The sequence below is a fragment of the Hyperolius riggenbachi genome, chromosome 6, assembly GCF_040937935.1.
Source record: "Hyperolius riggenbachi isolate aHypRig1 chromosome 6, aHypRig1.pri, whole genome shotgun sequence".
Classification (NCBI taxonomy): domain Eukaryota; kingdom Metazoa; phylum Chordata; class Amphibia; order Anura; family Hyperoliidae; genus Hyperolius; species Hyperolius riggenbachi.
Window position 1 is genome coordinate 174,319,580 of NC_090651.1, and position 21,886 is coordinate 174,341,465.

At 45.7% G+C, this 21,886-nt stretch overlaps 1 protein-coding gene across 1 annotated transcript in view; it reads right to left on the bottom strand.

Annotated features, from left to right (window-relative positions):
* LOC137522609 (retinoic acid-induced protein 3-like) overlaps positions 1-21,886 on the bottom strand; it is a 110,004-nt gene that overhangs the window by 13,879 nt on the left and 74,239 nt on the right. Inside the window, exon 3 of the mRNA XM_068242688.1 lies at positions 4,687-4,751. Coding sequence (XP_068098789.1) covers positions 4,687-4,751 — 65 coding nt within the window. The remainder of the gene's footprint in view (positions 1-4,686; positions 4,752-21,886) is intronic.

Genomic DNA, 21,886 nt, shown 5'->3' on the forward strand with positions numbered 1-21,886 from the left:
GCATCCCTAATAGGTAGCCTAGAATAGTTGACCCCCAGTATAGGCAGCGTAGTATGGTTGCCCCCAGTATAGGTAGCCTGGAATAGTTGCCCTCATTATAGGTAGCCTGGAATAGTAACCCCCAGAAGAGGTAGCCTGGAATAGTAGCCCCCAGAATAGGTAGCCTGGAAAATTTGCCCACAATCTATACTAAATATATAGCCAGTATATATAGTCAGATCCCCCCATTTATATTGTTAGTATATATAGGCAGATCCCCCCAGTATTTAGCTAGTATATATAGTCAGATTCCACCCCTGTATATATAGTCAGATCCCCCCCTGTATATAGCTAGTAAATAGTCAGATTCCCCCCCCCTGTATATAGCTAGTATATATAGTCAGCCCCCCCCCCCCCCCCTCTTGTATACAGCTAGTATATATACTGTAGGTAAAATAACTAAAAGTGCTCAGAACTGCCCCCCCCCCCCCCAACAATCCTAATCTCTGCTTGAATAAGGCTGCTCCCCGCTTGATCTGGTCAAACCCGCAGTTGGGAACCGTATCTGCAGGCTTGCCGTGGGGGCGGTTCCTGACATAATTGGCTGGCAGTGGTGGGAACGTTTAGTACATTAGTACACAGTTTAGCTCTCTATTCTGAGTACTAAAGGCTGGAAGCTGTTAGAAGCAACTAGCCTACAGAAGTCTACTCAGTGCAGAATCTATATACTTTTGTTTCCACAAAGGTACACACTTGGCATTTTGCTTCCCCTCCCCTCTTTTTTCTTTTTTGTTTGGCAATACGATGGCGCAGAAAACAACCAGCTATAAGCTATAAACAGAATCAAAACGACTTACTCAACCTGTGTGAGCACAGAGGCATCGAGACGGTGAGAGGCCAGACTAAGGAGCAGTTAGTTCATGCCCTCAAGGAGTATGATGAGGCAGAGCAAGCCCATGCTCCAACGCCAGCAGATGCAGCTCACAACACATCAGAGGAGGGAAGAGTTGAACGGTGACACCAGCTGGAGCTGGCTAGACTTCAGCAGCAGCAGCAGAATAGGTCTGCTGCACCCGCAGAATGCAAAGGTGAGCAAATCCACAGAATCCCCCTGGATAAGTTCCCCGCTATGGACAAGGACTCTGACATAGACACTTTCCTACAGGGGTTTGAAAGGACTTGTCGTCAGTATGGGGTACCCCGAGAGGCGAGGCCCTGGATTTGTGAGCCTTCCACAGGAGGAAGAAGAGAACTATGAGGCCATTAAAAAGGCTATTGCTAAAAGATATCACCTCACGCCAGAGATGCTCAGAACTGATCCCCCCCACAATCCCTATCTCTGTGTCTGTCCGAATAACCCCCCCCCCCCCCCCCCCCCCCCCGGGCACAGTTAGCCACTCTATCCCCGTGCAGCGCTGTAAGATGGGCATTGTAGTACTACTCACTGTCATGGCTCTCTCCAGCCTTGCTCGTGCACCCTCCTCCTCCGTACAGCTCCGGGCTACTGTTCACTGTACCGGGGACAAGGCTTGATGACAAACACAGAGATAGGGATTGGGGGGGGGGGGGGCAGTTCTATGCACTTTTAGTTATTTTACCTACAGTATATACTAGCTGTATACAGGGGGGAGGGGGGGTCTGACTATACTTTTCCACTCCTCCTTCCACCTTCCACTCCCACAAGTAGTCAGGAAAATACCTCACTGTTTTCCGAGTGATCGGAAGGCAGGAAAATGTACAAGAATTAAACAAAATTTAAAAAAAATAACGAATGAGGTATTTTCCCAACTACTGTTTACTTCACCTCGCATAGCTACCAGAATTGACCCCAAAGTGTCTTATTGATAACTGAACTCAACTCCTTTAATACACAGGGGTGGATGCAATCTGGGCCAGGTGCCTTGTCTATCTTAATCTTATTTAAATGTGCCTGCACACCTTCCTGTATTACGCAATTCATGCTGAATGAGGTAGATTGGGAACAACTCAGGGCCATATTATGAGCTAAAGGCATCACTTTGGTGAAGACAGAAGCAAACCAAGCAGGGCCGGCCTTTGACCTGAGCGACCGGTGCGATCGCTCAGGGCGCCGGCTTCCAGGGGGCGCTCCTGTCCCCTGGCCGAATGTTTTATTAAGGATTGCTCCCGCTCCGCCCCCTGGTGCCGCTGCTGGGGGTGATGGGGGCTGCTGGGGGTGAAGGGGACAAACATGTCCGTGTGCCGTGATGGAGGGGGGAGCCGCAGCGCGGGGAGGGCAGCCCGACCTCTCCCTCCCTTCCTCTCCCAGGGCTGCCCTCCGTGCTCCCCCCTCAGACTGCAGCAGAGATAACTCACCTCCCTCGTTCCGATCGCCGGCGCCTCTCACTTGCAGTTGCCGCTGGTCTACTCTCTTCTACATAGTTACTGATGCACACTAAACTTCCTGCTTAACAGGAAGTTTAGTGTGCATCAGTAACTATGTAGAAGAGAGTAGACCAGCGGCAACTGCAAGTGAGAGGCGCCGGCGATCGGAACGAGGGAGGTGAGTTATCTCTGCTGCAGTCTGAGGGGGGAGCACGGAGGGCAGCCCTGGGAGAGGAAGGGAGGGAGAGGTCGGGCTGCCCTCCCCGCGCTGCGGCTCCCCCCTCCACTATGAGGGGGGGCGGGCACCTACCTACCAACCTTCCTACCTACCTACCAACCTTCCTACCTACCTACCTTATACTGGGGGCAGCTACCTATCTAACCTATACTGGGGGGCAGCTACCTATCTAACCTATACTGGGGGGCAGTTACCTATCTAACCTATACTGGGGGGCACCTACCTAATCTAACCTATACTGGGGGGCACCTACCTAATCTAACCTATACTGGGGGGCAGCTACCTATCTAACCTATACTGGGGGGCAGCTACCTATCTAACCTATACTGGGGGTCGGCTACCTATCTAACATATCCTGGGGGGCACCTACCTAATCTAACCTATACTGGGGGGCAGCTACCTATCTAACCTATCCTGGGGGGCACCTACCTAATCTAACCTATACTGGGGGGCAGCTACCTAATCTAACCTATACTGGGGGAAGCTACCTATCTCACCTATCCTGGGGGATACCTACCTAATCTAACCTATACTGGGGGGCAGCTACCTATCTAACCTATACTGGGGGCGGCTACCTATCTAGCCAATACTGGGGGCACCTACCTATACTGGGGGGCAGCTACCTATCTAACCTATACTGGGGGCAGCTACCTATCTAACCTAAACTGAGGGGAACCTACCTATCTAACCTATACTGGGGGCAGCTACCTATCTAACCTATACTGGGGGCAGCTACCTATCTAACCTATACTGGGGGGCAGCTACCTATCTAACCTATACTGGGGGGCAGCTACCTATCTAACCTATACTGGGGGCACCTACCTATCTAACCTATACTGGGGGCAGCTACCTATCTAACCTATACTGGGGGGCAGCTACCTATCTAACCTATACTGGGGGGCAGCTACCTATCTAACCTATACTGGGGGGCAGCTACCTATCTAACCTATACTGGGGGCACCTACCTATCTAACCTATACTGGGGGCACCTACCTATCTAACCTATACTGGGGGCAGCTACCTATCTAACCTATACTGGGGGGCAGCTACCTATCTAACCTATACTGGGGGGCAGCTACCTATCTAACCTATACTGGGGGGCAGCTACCTATCTAATCTATACTGGGGGCACCTACCTATCTAACCTATACTGGGGGCAGCTGCCTAACTAATCTATACTGGGGGCAGCTACCTAACTAATCTATACTGGGAGCATCTACCTATCGAATCTATACTGGGGCAGCTACCTATCTAACCTATATTGCAGGTACCTACCTATCTAACCTGTACTGGGGGCACCTACCTTTCTACCTACGCACTACTAAGCCCCCCCCATTAGTGTATGTGTGTGGTGCGCTCACACGTGAAGAGGATGAATGGGGGGGCGCCAAAGTTTGGTTACGCTCAGGGCGCTGTGAAACCTAAGGCCGGCCCTGAAACCAAGTGTCAGCTTTAGCTAGGTCCTCCACAATCAAGTTCCCCTCCTGATCTTGAAAAAGTTTATTGCCTACCTTCTTTCTTTAAGAGTTTATATATTTGAAAAACTTTGGGGGATTTTTACTTTATAATCACTAGCCACTTTTATTTCCGCTTCCAGTTTTGCAAGATTGACTACTTTTTGCAGTTTTTGTTACATTCTCTATAATTCTTTAGTGCAGATGCAGTCCCCTTAGTCTTTAGGGCGCTAAATGCATTCCTTTTACACTTAATCATGTCTAGAACAGTATTATTTGTCTATACTGACCTTTTCTTAGGTCTAGAACTTTTATTTCCATAAAGTATGTATGACAATAGTCATACTGATGTAATGAAATATAAGATAAGCATCTATATATTTTTTTTTATATAAAACAATAGAATTCCTCGGTTTCAATATTTGGTATGTTGTCTTTGTGCAATTTTCATTTAATATTGGATTTAAATTGTTTTCAAATCATATATTTATTTTTTTAATTTTATACAATATCCCTATTTTTTGGGAAACATGGTTGCATTTAATTTGGACAGGAGAGTCCAATCATTTACATGCAGCTATTATATAATATAAAAGAATGCAGTGTTATATATAAATCTAAAAATTCTATGAAACCTCTTTAATAGTATGCATATCAGAGCATCATACTTACTTTCAAGGCTAGCGTAGCATCAAACCTTGGAATAGAGGATGGAGAACTCCTTCCTGAATCTGGGCCTAAAGGAAAGACAGATAGAGATCTTAACATGATTAACATGATGTAGATGCATCAGTGCCAACATAAAAAGCCACATAAACTAAGCCTTGTTCTGGGTGCGGTTAGGCTGCAGCACAGTGAATTTCTTTTGGCAATCTTCCCTTAACCTTTCATAGCATAACATAAGCAATTGCTATTTTCAATCTGCCTGAGGTCAGAAGATTCACAAGTTACAGAAGGCAAAAGGGCAAACACCTAGATGTGAAATGTGGAGAAGAAGAGAGAAAGTATATTGCATTAGATTTTCACATCAGCATTAAGCTGGAGCATATTGTTATAATTACAAATACAGTAAGTTTTGGGAGGAGGTTTTCCTTTAGGTGTAACTGAAACTAACATGTATTTTATTGCAAAATAATATATCATGTGGTTTACGGTCTTACTTATTGCATGAAAGCATTTAACAAATTATATAATGTACTAGTCTACCTAAGCCTGTTTTAAAAAGGGGTCTAGGTAATGATTTAACCGCGCCACCGCCGCCAGTCAGTGCGCGCGCACCCGGCCGCCCGCGCGCAGCGGCCGTCCTGCTCCCTGGCCTCACCTCCCGTCCCAACGGCTGTCTGTACTGCGCACATGCGCAGTACAAAAAAGCTTCAGACGGACAGACAGGGAAAAATGATGACGCAGGGACAGTTAGGTTTTATTGTATAGGATACAGTTACATTGTTAGGTGACTTGGGGGAAAAACACCTTAATCAAATTCAGAATCATGTAACAAGATGTTATGATTAGGAAGATGCTAAACACAATCTGTTGAGAGTAGAATATGTAGGTGGTCTTCCTTATGCATTTTTGTAAAATACTACTTACTTGTATACCATGCTCATTCTCTGCCTCTACTTTCAGTTGCTAACCAGAACAAGTATGCAGATGCGGTTTATAACCCAAGCCTGATGTCACTGACTGTATGTTTGTTCCAGAGTACAATTAAGAAACTTCTAAACCCAACAGATGAGAGTGACAGCCTAGTACCATTGGAATATTATATATATTAACGGGAATAAAGATGCAAGACTCCATAATCCTGGCTCTATAGATACTGTTTAACCTGAAAGCTGGGGAAAAATGACTTCTTTTCCAATATAGGTAGTTGAATAAATTCCTTAGATCATAGCAGTGCCATCCTATGCATCACCAATTAAGAATGAAGATAACAATTACAGTAATATTTTTATAGCGCTTTTCTCCCTGGGGACTCAAAGCGCTGTGACCTGCGTTATACAGTTTCAAAGGCTCGGGAAAAGAGGTGGGTTTTTAGCCTTTTCTTAAAGCTGTTCAGAGAAGGAACCTCTTACACTGACTGTGGAAGCAAGTTCCATAGAGTAGGCGCTGCATAGGAAAAGGCCGAGCACCAAATGTTAACTGTATCCTGAAAATAACCAGATTCATCTTACTGGCAGAGCAGACGGTGCGTGGAGGGGCACAAAGTTCCAATCTATCCACTATGTATTTGGGTCTCAAGTGGTTTAGACCCTTGAATGTAAGCAGGCAGAATATAAAATGGATTCTCCATTTTACTGGCAACCAGTGAAGAGTTTGCAGTACTGGGGAGATGTGTGAGCTGCGGGGCTCAAGATAAGTAGTGAGAATTCCACAATTTAACCATTCTTACCCTAACATACTTTCTTCCCTTTAGACAAAGCTAATGTCTCCCAGTCCTATCAAGTATTGTTGAGATATAAAGTTAATTTGACAATTCTAATTCTATGATACATTTATGAATATTCTAATTCTAAGATACATTTAAGATACATTTATGAATATTAACAATTTCAGTACAAACATGTTAAAGTTCTTTCCTTATTAGACTATTTAGCTACTTGACCTTTAACTTTACTTGTCTCTAGAGATGGCCCTAACCTCCAATTTTCAGTTCGCGTACTTCCGCAAAAGTTCGGTTCGCGTGAACTTTCGCGAACCGCAATAGACTTCAATGGGGAGGCGAACTTTGAAAACTAGAAACACTTATGCTGGCCAGAAAAGTGATGGAAAAGATATTTCAAGGGGCCTAACACCTGGAGGGTGCATGGCGGAGTGGGATAGATGCCAAAAGTCCTGGGGAAAAATCTGGATTGGACACAAAGCAGCGTTTTAAGGGCAGAAATCACATTGAATGGTAAATTGCAGTGCTTTAAAACATCTTGCATGTGTATACATCAATCAGGGAGTGTAATTAGAGTACTGCTTCACACTGACACACCAAACTCACTGTGTAATGCACCGCAAAAAGCTGTTTGTGTTGTGACGGCCGTGCTGGACTGGTGCGCACTATGACGAGAGTGCAGGCCCTGGCGGTTTTTAAGCCCATATGGTCGCTGGTCTGAAGTAGCTGAATGAAAGAACAGTGACTGTCCAGCTGATCAAATTTGGTCTGTCCACAATGAAGCAATGACCTTATTATCTTGGGTGTGCCGCCCCCCCCCCCGAGACACTCATATAGCCGGCGGTCATTGCTTCATTGTGATACGCAAGCCCCTTCACCCCGGCAAGGTAATGATCACAAAGGGGCATTGGCACATGTACATGCCTTTTGTTTTGTTGTTGCAGCTGCAGTGCAGCCAAAAAAATTAGGCAGGCATGTACACGCACCAGAAAAATTAGCATAGCAGCCTTAAAAATTCAGGAATCCACCTGGAGTCCTGGACCCTGTTGGTGGTGGCGGAGAAGGCAGTGACTTAGTCTTGGGGCAGGCAGTCACAGGGAATGCAGGCAGAGATGCTGTGTGTGGGGACTGACTTAGTCTTGGGCCGGGCAGTAGGCCTCCAGGATCCATGCCTCATTCATTTTAATAAAGGTCAGGTACTGAACACTTTTGTGACTTAGGCAACTTCTCTTCTCAGTAACAATGCCTCCTGCTGCGCTGAAGGTCCATTCTGATAGGATGCTTGAGGCAGGGCAAGACAGAAGTTGGATGGCAAATTGGGACAGCTCTGGCCACAGGTCAAGCCTGCGCACCCAGTAGTCCAAGGGTTCATCGCTGCTCATAGTGTCTACATCCACACTCAAGGCCAGGTAGTCAGCTACCTGCCATTCCAGGCATTGGTGGAGGGTGGATCCGGAAGCGCTAAGGCATGAGGCCGCTAGAGCGCTAAGGCATGAGATCGCTAGAGCATCCTGTCCTTGCCTGCGTGGACATGGGAGAAGGATTACTGGCAGTGGTACCTTTATTCCATTGTGCTGTGACATCACCCTTAAACGCACTGTAAAGCATAGTTGCCAGCTTGTTCTGCAAGTGCTGCATCCTTTCTGCCTTCAGGTGAGTTGGTAACATGTCCGCCACTTTGTGCATATACCGAGGGTCTAGTAGCGTGACCATCCAGTACAGCTCATTCCCCTTGAGTTTTTTTATACGGGGGTCCCTCAACAGGCTGGACAGCATGAAAGATGCCATCTGCACAAAGTTGGATCCAGACTTACTATCCATCTCCTCTTGCTCTTCCTCAGTGACTTCAGGTAAGTCCTCCTCCTCCCCCCAGCCATGAACAATACCACTGGAACGTTGAACAGCAAAAGCCCCCTGAGATGCCTGCTGCGGTTGTTCTTCTGCTGCCGCCTCCTCCTCATCCTCCTCCAATGAAACATCTTCCTCATCATCCAAGTCTGACTCCTCTTCCCCACACGACTCTTCCTCCTCCTCCCCCTCCCCCTTTGTGCTGCCGCAGGTGTTGAGGAAACATCTGGTTCTGATGAAAATTGCTCCCACAAATGTTCCTTTTCACACTCCTCCACGGCTTGATCCACCACTCTACGCACGGAAAGTAAGCATACGGGATCAAGTCACTGATGGTGCCTTCACTGCGACTCACCAGGTTGGTCACCTCCTCAAACGGCCGCATGAGCCTGCATGCATTTCGCATGAGTGTCCAGTTGTTGGGCCACAACATCCCCATCTCCCCAGATTGTGTCCTTCTACTGAAATTGTAGAGGTACTGGGGACGGCTTTCTCCTGTTATAGCAGGCGAGAGAACATAAGGAGGTTCGAATTCCATCGAGTCGGGCTATCGCGAATGAGGCGTCTCATCGGCAACTTGTTTCTCTGCTGAATCTCGGCAAAGTGTGCCATGGCCGTGTAAGACCGCCTGAAATGCCCACACAACTTCCTGGCCTGCTTCAGGATGTCCTCTAAGCCTGGGTACTTTGACACAAATCTTTGAATGACTAGATTCAGCATATGTGCCTTGCGGGTTACATGTGTCAGCTTTCCCAAATTCAAAGCAGAAATGAGATTTCTGCCATTGTCACACACCACGTTGCCGATCTCCAGCTGGTGCGGGGTCAGCCACTGATCCACCTGTTTGTTAAGAGCAGCCAGGAGAGCTGGTCCAGTGTGACTCTCCGTTTTGAGGCAAGACAAGTCTAAGATGGCATGACACCGTCGTACCTGGCATGCAGCATAGGCCCTGGGGAGCTGGGGCTGTGTAGCTGGAGAGGAGATTGCAGCACCAGCAGAGTTGAACTGCCACTCAGCAAAGGAGTAGGAGGGGGAGGACAGTGAAGAGGATGTAGCAGGAGGAGAGGAGGTGGCAGGAGGCCTGCCTGCAAGCCATGGAGGTGTCACAAGTTGGTCCGCTGCACAGCCACGTACTCCCTGCTTGCCATCAGTCACCAGGTTGACCCAATGGGCTGTGTAAGTAATGTACCTGCCCTGACTGTGCTTGGCAGACCAGGCATCTGTGGTCAGGTGAACCCTTGACACCACTTGCCTCTCAACTTCACGGTACAGTTTGAGTATCGCCTTTTTAGATAAATAATTGCGGCCTGGCATCTTCCACTGTGGTGTCCCATTGGCCACAAATTTACGGAAGGCCTCCGAGTCCACCAGCTGGTATCGTAACAGCTGGCGAGCTAACAGTTCCGCCAAGCCAGCTGTCAGACGCCGGGCAAGGGGGTGACTGGCAGAAATTGGCTTTTTCCGCTCAAAGATTTCCTTCACAGACACCTGGCTGCTGTGGGCAGAGGAGCAGGAACCGCTCAAGGTCAGAGGCGGAGTGGAGGAGGGTGGCTGTGAAGGTGCAAGGGAGAAAGCGGCTGAAGATGATTCACCTGAAGGAGGAAGAGTAGAAGGAGGGTGGCTTTTCTTTTGTGTGCTGCTTTTGCTCAGGTGCTCTTCCCATTGCAGTTTGTGCCTTTTCTCCATGTGCCTTCGTAAGGCACTTGTCCTTACGTGGGTGTTGGCCTTTCCACGGCTCAATTTTTGGAGGCAGAAAGAAACTATGGCATTGCTCCGATCTGACGCAGAGATATTAAAAAATGTCCAAACCGCTGAGCCTCCATGGGGTGATGGCACTATGGTGGAATCAGCAGCTGACATTGAAGGGCATGTTGGCTGGCTGTACATAGGTGGCGATACATGGCGCCGGACACTGCCACCAGCTGTTTCTGACGACAAGCTCCCCCTGCTTCTTTTAGGAAAGCGTCTCCTCCTACTCCTCTGTGACTCCCCTTCTGAACTGTCCCCTTGTTCATCTCCTCTATTGGGAACATACGTAGGATCCGTATCATCATCATCAATCATCATAATCATCCTGCCCAGCTTCGCTTGCCTCAGACACCTCCAAAACTGCACCAACAGCAGGTACTTCATCATCCCTCTCGGCACACGTTACGTCCATAGTGTCGCCTAACTCAGACATATGAGGTGGTGTAACTTGCTTAGCGCCTTCATCTGGTTGTAACAATAAAGGCTGTGCATCAGTGATTTCCCCACCAAATAACTCCTGCGAACTGTCAAATGTAGCGAATGTGGTACTTGGAGTAGCGCTGGTGGCTGCGGAAGATGAGGTGTTCTGTGTTGAATAGTCAACCACGTCCTGGCAATCTTGGCAGTTGATGGGACGTGCCTTCTTCTAAGCACTGTACTTTGGTCCAGGGCTGCATGATATCACATCACCACGACCGCGCACAAACCTGCCAGGTGGCCTTCCTCTGGGTCTGCCTCTACCTCTGCCTCTACCTGTTTTGTCCGTTTTGTCCATATCGGGGGGATGAAGTGAAAGGTATGCACTGACTTGAGTAATACAATGTGCAGTCACACAGGTGGGTGGGTGCACTGACGTGAACAACAGGTAGTAGTAGGTATATGCAGTGATGGGTATTACAATGTGCACCTGTCACACACAGACAGGTACCGGGCAGGCACAGTGACACTGCGTGCGCTCACGTAGGTGGGTGGGTGCACTGAATTGAACAACAGGTAGTAGTAGGTATATGCAGGGATGGGTATTACAATGTGCACTTGTCACACACAGACAGGTACCGGACAGGCCCAGTGACACTGCGTGCGCTCATGTACAGTGGTGTGAAAAACTATTTGCCCCCTTCCTGATTTCTTATTCTTTTGCATGTTTGTCACACTTAAATGTTTCTGCTCGTCAAAAACCGTTAACTATTAGTCAAAGATAACATAATTGAACACAAAATGCAGTTTTAAATGATGGTTTTTATTATTTAGTGAGAAAAAAAACTCCAAATCTAAATGGCCCTGTGTGAAAAGTAATTGCCCCCCTTGTTAAAAAATAACTTAAAGTGAACCTCTGGACTAAAAATTGACTCAGCAGCACTGAAAAGGCTTTGTGTTTCTTTAACAGTTTCACAGCATCAGAACTTTGTTTCTCTTATACAAGCCTCATTTTTAGCTGCACAGAAGAAAACTGCCCGGGCTTTTATCCCCTGATGCTGTGCAAAGCATGATGGGATTTCTGATTTTGTTGTTCTGGTTCTGCTGTTTTGGTGCAATTTTTCATTATTTTTTTTTTACATTTTGAATTTGACATTTGAAGCCTAGCGTGTGCAGCTGGGAGGGGTAATCAGGACACAGGATAGTTGGAACTGTGTCTCCTGCTCCTTGTCACCTCCTTTCAACCAAAAAGATGGCTGCCACCATGACAAAGATGGCAGCCTCCATGAATCACAAACATTTGCCTGTTCTTTTAAAACAGGGTGGGTAAAAGATTATATTACCTATCTATTCTAATTAACATAATGTAACTTAATGAAAGTATGTTTGTTTAGGCTAAAGTTCCCCTTTAACTGTGGTTTATCACACCTGAGTTCAATTTCTGTAGTCACCCCCAGGCCTGATTACTGCCACATCTGTTTCAATCAAGAAATCAGTTAAATATGAGCTATCTGACACAGAGAAGTAGACCAAAAGCATCTCAAAAGCTAGACATCATGCCAAGATCCAAAGAAATTCAGGAACAAATGAGAACAAAAGTACTGTAATTGAGATCTATCAGTCTGGTAAAGGTTATAAAGCAATTTCTAAAGCTTTGGGACTCCAGCGAACCACAGTGAGAGCCATTATCCATAAATGGCAAAAACATGGAACAGTGATGAACCTTCCCAGGAGTGGCCGGCCGATCAAAATTACCCCAAGAGCGCAAAGAAAACTCATCCGAGAGGCCACAACAGACCCCAGGACAACATCTAAAGAACTGCAGGCCTCACTTGCCTCAATTAAGGTCAGTGTTCATGACTCCACCATAAGAAAGAGACTGGGCAAAAACTGCCTGCATGTCAGATATCCAAGGCTCAAACCACTTTTAAGCAAAAAGAACATTAAGGCTCGTCTCAATTTTGCTAAAAAAACATCTCAATGATTGCCAAGACTTTTGGGAAAATACCTTGTGGACCGACGAGACAAAAGTTGAACTTTTTGGAAGGTGCGTGTCCCATTACATCTGGCGTAGAAGTAACACAGCATTTCAGCAAAAGAACATCATACCAACAGTAAAATATGGTGGTGGTAGTGTGATGGTCTGGGGTTGTTTTTCTGCTTCAGGACCTGGAAGGCTTGCTGTGATAGATGGAACCATGAATTCTACTGTCTACCAAAACATCCTGAAGGAGAATGTCCGGCCATCTGTTCGTCAACTCAAGCTGAAGCGATCTTGGGTGCTGCAGCAGGACAATGAACCAAAACACACCAGCAAATCCACCTCTGAATGGCTGACGAAAAACAAAATGAAGACTTTGGAGTGGCCTAGTCAAAGTCCTGACCTGAATCCTATTGAGATGCTGTGGCATGACCTTAAAAAGGCGGTTCATGCTAGAAAACCCTCAAATAAAGCTGAATTACAACAATTCTGCAAAGATGAGTGGGCCAAAATTCCTCCTGAACGCTGTAAAAGACTCATTGCAAGTTATCGCAAACGCTTGATTGCAGTTATTGCTTCTAAGGGTGGCCCAACCAGTTATTAGGTTCAGGGGGCAATTTCTTTTCACACAGGGCCATGTAGGTTTTGAGAGTTTTTTTCTCACTAAATAATAAAAACCATCATTTAAAACTGCATTTTGTGTTCAATTATGTTATCTTTGACTAATAGTTAACGGTTTTTGATGAGCAGAAACATTTAAGTGTGACAAACATGCAAAAGAATAAGAAATCAGGAAGGGGGCAAATAGTTTTTCACACCACTGTATATACTGTATACATACCTGTATATATACATACACGTTCTGATGTTGATATTTACACTTCTGTGGGGGAGTTTTAAACATTTGTTGTTGTAATGAGCTTCCTGACATGCCTTGAAATTATGGACGAAGTTTAATAAATCACTTCAAAAGTACAAATAATACTTCTAACCTTGCATTACAAATTAGATAATCCATCCCTGCTGTTATAATTTAAGTAGGCCTCAGTTATTTGGACTGAGTTAGTCAACAAGGCTTGGGGTGCAGACCTGCCCTTTAAGGGGATTTTCTCTGAGAGAGAAAATCTGCAGTTCTGTCAGCAGAACTAGAACATACCAAGAAGCTGTTCTATGGACAAGGCCACAGGTCTCACTGACCTCAACATGTACACCACAAGAAGAGTAAACATAGGCCATATTTACAAAATACCAAATTCCTGTATGTAAGTGAGAATTAAATATTAATCGAGTAGGTGTGTATTATGACACCATGAGGGGTCTAAGCCAATAGTCCGGTCTGGGGGATGGCTAAGATGAGGTCACATTTAACTCTTTCCTAGTCGGTATTAAAGAGCCGGACGGGCTAACGGAGCTCACTCTGATTCCTGCTCTGCTTCCGACTTTCATGCTATCTAGAGGCTGACTGGGACCTCTAAGTATTTTCATTCTTTATGTAATCTGATCTAATGTATGCTGTACATAGGTAGTCTAGAGTAACGTAGTCTAGAAAGAAGGTAACTGACTAACATTCAGGAGGAAGGCTAGTAAGAGCTGTAACGCCAAAAACTTAAACATGAGGATCTGCTTTGCTAGGATATGATGAACTGTATCTGTATATTTGTGTAGTGAATAAACTCCTTAAATACTGCAGAAGCCTGAGAAAAGTCTATCTCCTGCTTGCGGTGTTGAGAGTCAAGTTATCTCACAGTCTGTGAGACACAACTATAAGAAGTTGCTGGTGGCGGAGCAAAAGGTGAATAGAACAGTTTATAACAGTGGTGCCGCGAACCCAGCGCTATCTAGCAGAAAGGCAGGCAAGGACCGGGCCAGATGTCAGTCCGTTATCTAGTTTTCAAGACATTCCACAGCGAAACAAGCGGAGAAGACGCTGAGACTCTGGAAGCTTACCAAGTGAGCTAAGTGGGTGGGAGGTGGCAGTAGGGCCGACCCACGGACTGCAATTCGAGTAATAACCAGTGGCGAGTCGTGGACCTGTTTTATTTGGGTTGTGATGTACACGCAACCCACCGCCGAACAAACAGGATTCCGTGGTGGGGTATCCCAGGCAGAGGTTTTGAGCAAGTTACCTTCGGGACGGGAGAATCTGCTGAGAGTATGCTCAGTAAACGCCCACCGAGGTCTATCGGCTCGTGGAAAAAACTTGCCGTCAGCTGATCGGATTGGAAGTCGGAACGAGTCTGTAGACCCAGGCAAGTATAGAGTTTCATTTGTTTAATTTTAATGCAAGTATTTGGTATTACATGTTGACAGTTTGTTCCAGCAGTGTTTATTCTAACTTTTCTAGCGTGTGTTCTTACTGGTCTTCATGTGTTGTTTTTTTTTTCTCTCATGTTATGCTAGTGGCAGCTACATGCAGTTTTAGGGTTTTTTTTCCTTCTCCCGTGTGTCACAGCGAGAGTCTGGGAGGTTTGCCAGCTTTGGGAGAACTGTCCCCTGCAGGAGAGAGAAGGGTGCTGCAGTTTACAGAGGTGGACAGGAGGGAGAGAGCTTAGAGGAAAACGAGAGAGAGAAACAGTCCAGGTTGTAGGCAGTGTGTCTAAGCTGTGTGTTTTTAGCAGTTTGTAGGGTATAGAGCACTTGTTAGCTGTTAGAGGTATGTTTTTTTTTTATGGTGAGCTGGGTAGACAGGTAGTGGGAGAGGTGCTACTGTATGCTACTGTATTGGGCTCTGACGAGTTTTTCTTCTTCTCGGTCAGCATGTTTTTTTCTCTGTCAGCAGGGGTGTTTGTGAGATGTTCTGCAGGGTAGATCCTGGAGTTCAGAGAGTTGTGTATCGGGGACCATTTGTTTAGGCTTCCCTGAGGTGGGGGAAGATAAGAGACTCCACAAACTACTAAGGTATTTCTGGTATTTCTCGTGGTATGTTTTTTTCCATCCGAGAGTGTGTATATCGGTATACTAAGCTTGGGGAAGAGATACATGTGCTGAAATGTTTAGTGTGTTTAGTATGTTCTAACTGTTTTTTTTTCTAAAGGTGCATAGGATTAAGAGGTTGCTATGGGAGATTGCATAGCAGCCATCTTTGCTGGCATGCCATGACTCAACATGGAGTCGTAATTCTGAGAAAGCCACTCCCACCTTCATGATGTATTAGGAGGGGAGGGGGCGGGAAGCGCCCACTGATGGCAGAGGCCGAGGATGTGCTGGGGGGATCCCACGTCCCACCTGTGCACAAGGCGCCGTGCACGGAAGCATCTGGTGGGAGGGGGGGTCCAGAGTGGGGACAGAAGAGAGATTCTACTGAGTTTCTCGGCTTCCAGATGATTTCCTCAGAAGAAGTCTGGGCACAGGGAGTGTCCGCATACGTGAGCCAAGCAAGTTGCATGGTCACGGATAGGAAGTGTTTACCAGCCAGGGGCATGGAGACACGTAGAAGTCAGATATTTCCCAGGGTGGTGATTTGCAAGAGCGGATCAGGGGGGGGGGGTATCTGGACTGGGTTGCTTATGGGATTATTCCTTTAAGTGAGGCACATTAAGGTGCGGTGCAGCATGTGTTCCCAATAGAGATAGGGGACAGTGCATAGTCGGAGAGGGAAAAAAGAGAGAAAGAAAGGAGTTGACCAATCCAGGTGTACTCGCTGCGACTGCGCAATGTTTTCGGGGTTTTTTGTGTCAGGGACAGGACCAGAGATTGACAAAGCAGTCATTGCTGGGCTGTTAGCGTGTTTTTCCTCGCCCACCGATTGGTCAAATATATATATTTTTTTTCTTTCTCTTCTTTTCTCCAGCTCTGATTCAGTTTAGCAAAGAACAAGAACTGGCAGCAGTTCATGGGGCAATTATAAAGATGAAAGAATTGCCATTTACAGAGTAACAGTGTATCAGTACAGTGTTTGCCATATGACTACCTACCAAGTGGGCATTCAGGGATCTGCATACAGGCATTTGACGCTGGAATGCTTAGCCCTGCACCCTGTGTAGTTTAAGTGGAAAGTGCTCCTTCCTACAGGGAGGCAGCCATTTTTTTTTGTAGTCTGGGGGTAGTAGCACGGCAAACAGTGGTCAGAGGGTACAACACACAGAATTTCTAGCAGAGCTGGTATCGCAATGAAGTTCTAGGGAAGTAAATGCAAAAATGAGCAAGAGCATTGCAGGCTCACCTGCAAAGCAGCAACAGGTGTGTGGCATCCATTCTGTGCATGCGACGGCCGTGTATGTACAGAAGGGGGGGTGTGGAGAGAGCTTGCAATGAGGTGAGAGCTTCCAAAGGTGAAGTCCGCGGGAGCATATTGTAAACAGGTAAGTACTTAGGATAGTACTTAGGTAGGGGAGAGAAGTTTAACTCCAATCTACCAAAAAGAGTAAACAGAGCTCATGAGAACCATAAAGCAACGAGATCAATTACGGTATATATTGATCAATTTAAAGTGTACAGAGTACAAGCCGCAGGGCGAAACCCAAATCATTAATAAGAATTGATTTGTTTGTATTTCGATTTCAGGAGTTTGGCAATATGGAATCGAGACAGCTGCAGTGCTGGCAGCAAAGATGGAGATGTCAGTGGGATAAGCGAGAGCTTCCAGATGCCAATCCGAGTTTGGAAAACGAGATTCCTGAGATCGGAAAGAGACTAAAAAATGAGATTCCTGAGATCCGAAAGAGACTAAAAAAACTGACTGAGCAAAGCATAATGTAAATTGCTAATGTTTTTCTTTCCCAAGGAGGTGCTTGTATAATGAAGAGTACCGTGCTGATGGTGATCCTAGGCTGCCATTTCGTCCTAGGGGAACGAAGAGTGAACATTCTCATGAACAATAAGGGGTTAATGAGAACACAAGGCCCAAGCATGTTAATGTTTGGTGACAAAGGTACTAATCCTTTCACACCTCCCTCTGTTTGGCACAGATGGACCAAGCAGGGATGGAGGAAAATAGCACTTGTGTCAGGTGAAAACAAATTCCATGGCACTATGTGGGTGAAAGGTCTGAAGGGTCAGAGGTGCGGGCAGTATGAATTGAATGGCAGTGTAAATCTGCTATTGAATGCCACACTCCCAGAATCGATGCACCGATCCAAAGTTTTGTTAAAAGGTACATTGCAGTACAATGGGTACATGCAAAAGGTGGAGAGTGTGATTCGGGGGTACCTTGTCTTGGTTCTACAGAGTGAGATGGTTCCAGATTGGAGAGGAACGAGCAGGAGGCGTCAATTCTCCTACCAGAGAGATGCAGGGGACAACATCACACTCTGGGGTTACCAACAGAGGGTGTCTCTGAAACAACTATACACACGTAAAGGCTGGAAAGCCGAGGGTTTGTGGTTCTCGAAACAAGAAGTAAAAATCGAGATCAAGCCACATTTCCAGGTGACAAAGAGGATGGGGAGAGCGATCCCAGGGGAGGGAAAGCCAACACAGGGAACCCCATTCTCACTACACGGGTCACAACAGGGGACGATATTACACAGTCCATATGCAACCACTTATCCTCATGCTAGTTGGGTAAGCGAAGAGGTGCTCTTAATTGAAAGATTGCAGAGAGTACAGTCTTCCCGACCTCAGGTACATATTGTGCCTCAGGACATAAGGGGGGAAGAGGTCCAATCAGGACAGTTGGGGACATATTTTGTCAGGGAGAGGCTAAAAGATCCTGTACAACGGAGATTGGACAAGGGGAGGTATATCGATTTTTCTGGAGAAGGATCTTTTGCATGGAAGCTTCGAGAGGTTTGGGTGAACAAATGGAAAGGATGCACCGCCACTTCCTTAGTTCCCACCTCAACACGTCTTACACCATGACCTGAGAGGTCAACCTTTTTTGGTGCTAGAGGGGGAGGTGAGACAAGTAGAGTTGTCCTCATGCGGGCAACTCTCACAGAGGTACCTGTGTTTGCCGGGGCAAGTCAAATTTAGTGAAGAAGCCTGCTGGCTCAATAATACAGAATGCGAGGCTACCATTCAAAAGATCCGCCCTGAAGCCAAATTGATAGTTCCGGTGGCTGAAGGAAAGGTTTGTTTTTTTAACAAAACGTCTAAGGACACATTCAAGGTACATTTTCATAATTGTTCCGATAAGGTGGATTTTTCAAGGGGAACATATTGTGTGAGCGGAGATCCCATATGGATCGAGTCATCCAAGTTTGACTACGTTATCCCTCAAATTGTTAGGGGAACTCTAAAGTTCAAAGCTCCACAGGAAGTGCCCATCCTGAGGGATAACACGCCATGGGACCAATGGATACAGGTTTTGACACAAGATCACACTTTGTTAAAACGGTTAAACAAACAGAACACTAAATTAGAGGTGATATTTCATCATGATCAAGGTGATCTTAAAGAGGTTGAACACAAATATAATCAGGTGAGTTCTAGTCTGACCTGGTGGAAACGGTTTCTGGCGATATTCCAGGGACATTCGGACTGGGCCTCTGCAACTCAGAATTTCTTCCTACATCCACTGGTCGTAGTGATGGGGGTGGCAATCTTGGGAATCATTATACAGGTGAGTTTGTGTGTAAAATTACGCAAACAAATTAACATGGTCAAGAGATTGGTGCCTCATAAACAATCTCATGAACCAATATTTCCAAATTAAGGGATATACAGGGTTACGGGTATAGGTGTAGCAGTACCTGTGATGGAGCTGATTGTATAAAGGCGCTCTTTTAGAAGGCACCTGGCACTGCTCTGTTGTGTAACAGACAAACGAGTTTCACTTTTCTGTGGTCATGCAAGTTTGTGAGTGATACGCAAGTGGCGCAAATGCTGAGCATGTGGTATAGAGGGACTTAGAAGCAGGGCATCCCCAGAGAGCCTGGTTACAGGAAGACCAAGAGGTCTTGCCCTCTCTTCCAGGGATAACCGCCTAGAGCAGAGAAGTTGTGTGAGCACGAACATCGAAAAGTGAAACATAAAGAAAAGAAACCAGGTACTGATGGGTTCAGAAGCAGGGATCTGCGGATCAAGCCTTTTTAGGGGGGATTGTTATATAATTTAAGTAGGCCTCAGTTATTTGGACTGAGTTAGTCAAAAAGGCTTGGGGTGCAGACCTGCCCTTTAAGGGGATTTTCTCTGAGAGAGAAAATCTGCAGTTCTATCAGCAGAACTAGAACATACCAAGAAGCTGTTCTATGGACAAGGCCACAGGTCTCACTGACCTCAACATGTAAACCACGAGAACAGTAAACATAGGCCATATTTACAAAATACCAAATTCCTGTCTGTAAGTGAGAAGTGACATTAAATATTAATCGAGTAGGTGTGTATTATGACACCACGAGGGGTCTAAGCCAATAGTCTGGTCTTGGGAATGGCTAAGATGAGGTCACATTTAACGCTTTCCTAGTCGGTATTAAAGAGCCGGACGGGCTAACGGAGCTCACTCTGATTCCTGCTCTGCTTCCGACTTTCATGCTATCTAGAGGCTGACTGGGACCTCTAAGTATTTTCATTCTTTATGTAATCTGATCTAATGTATGCTGTACATAGGTAGTCTAGAGTAACGTAGTCTAGAAAGAAGGTAACTGACTAACATTCAGGAGGAAGGCTAGTCAAGAGCTGTAACGCCAAGAACCTAAACATGAGGATCTGCTTTGCTAGGATATGATGAACTGTATCTGTATATTTGTGTAGTGAATAAACTCCTTAAATACTGAAGAAGCCTGAGAAAAGTCTATCTCCTGCTTGCTGTGCTGAGAGTCAAGTTATCTCAAAGTCTGTGAGACGCAACTATAAGAGGTTGCTGGTGCCGGAGCAAAAGGTGAATAGAACAGTTTATAACACCTACCATTATTTTATTGGAATATCTTGAGGTTCACTCAGATAATTTGTGCTCTTCTTATATCTCATGCTCAAAGATGTACAACATATTCCAGGAGTGACTTAACAAATTCTTTACATTTGGACAGTACTGTGCCTTCTTTACATATTTTTATCCCCACAGATTGTATTTGTTCTGCAGCTATTGTTAGACATTAGGCGATGTCGCTGAATTAAATGTAGACGCAAACCGCCATAGACTTTAATGGGCAGGCGAATTTCACAAACTACAAAGACTGTTTCTGGTCGTACAAGTGATTGAAAACTAGTTTCAAAGGCTCTAACATCTGGACAGGGGCATGGCGGAGGGGTATTCATGCCAAAAGTGCCACCAAAAATTACGGAGTTGACGCAGAGTCGGGTTTTAATCCCTAAAGGGCAGAAATCACAGCACATACCCACATTTGAGGAAAAGGGCTGCTTTAAAATGTCTAGAGTGGTATTGTAAGGGTTATGCCCACTTCACACTGACAGACCAAATGCCGCGTTTACCAAGATTGGGTGCTGCATGTCTGCTTAACTGAGGCAGATTGGCTCAGTGTACAGCTGAATTTTTACTTTTTTCTTGGGCCTATTTGTGAAAGTTATTGATAAAAAATTATTTTGAAAGTTATTTATTTATAGATTTGTTATTTATAACACATTAAAAAATACACATTTATTTATTTAAAAAAAATACAAAATTTCAAGGTAATATTTATAATTTCAATTATAATTTTCAAAAAATGTTAAGTCAGCAGGTGTCAGGCTGGCAGAAGGCCTGCCTACCATTCGTGGTGAGGGTGATGTGGTGGTTTCACCCAACTCCAATGCAGAGTCACACAGTGGAGGCTTGCTGCCGGTTGCCATTGGTGTTCAGTGGGTGTCAGGCTGGCAGCAGGCCTGCCTGCCATTCGTGGTGGTGGTGGTGGTGCCACCAATTCCACTTCAGAGCCACGCAGTGGAGGCTTGGAAGCAATGAAATGCAGGCTACCTGAAACTCCATCAAGGTGTCTGAAGAACGAAGAATGAGAAGGGAGGGTGGTGGTGGTGCCTAGTGTGCGTGAACTGGCACCCTCCTTTTTTTAGTTTACCTTGTTTGACAGGTCTGCCTGCCAATCCTGGTGGTGGTGCCACCAATTCCACTGCAGTGCAAAGCAGTGGAGGCTTACAAGCAATGAAATTCAGGCTAACTGAAATTCCATCATGGTGTCTGAAGAACGAAGAATGAGAAGGGAAGGTGGTGGGTGGTATGCGTGAACTGGCACCCTTCTTTTTTTTTTGTTTACCTTGTTGACAAAGTTAATTTTGAAAAATTGAAAAATACATACATATATAACCTCCTTGAGTCTTTGACATATTGAAAATTGAAAAAACTTCTTATAAAATTCTACAATGTGTTTTTTTTTCTGAAATGTTAAGACAGCAGGTGTCAGCCAGGCTGGCAGCATGCCTGCCTTCCATTCCTGGTGGTGGTGCCACCAATTCCACTGCAGAGCCATGCAGAGGAGGCTTGCAAGTAGGGATGCTCATCAAATTCCGCAGAATGGAGATTTCCGCGATTCCGGTCGGAAATTGGCAAAGCTATTGGAAAAGCTATAGTGGTAATCGGAAATAGAGGAATTTCTGTGCAGAATTCCGTTGGAATTTAAACAGAAGCGTGTAAAAGCTGCATTAGCCAATCAGAAGGATCGGAA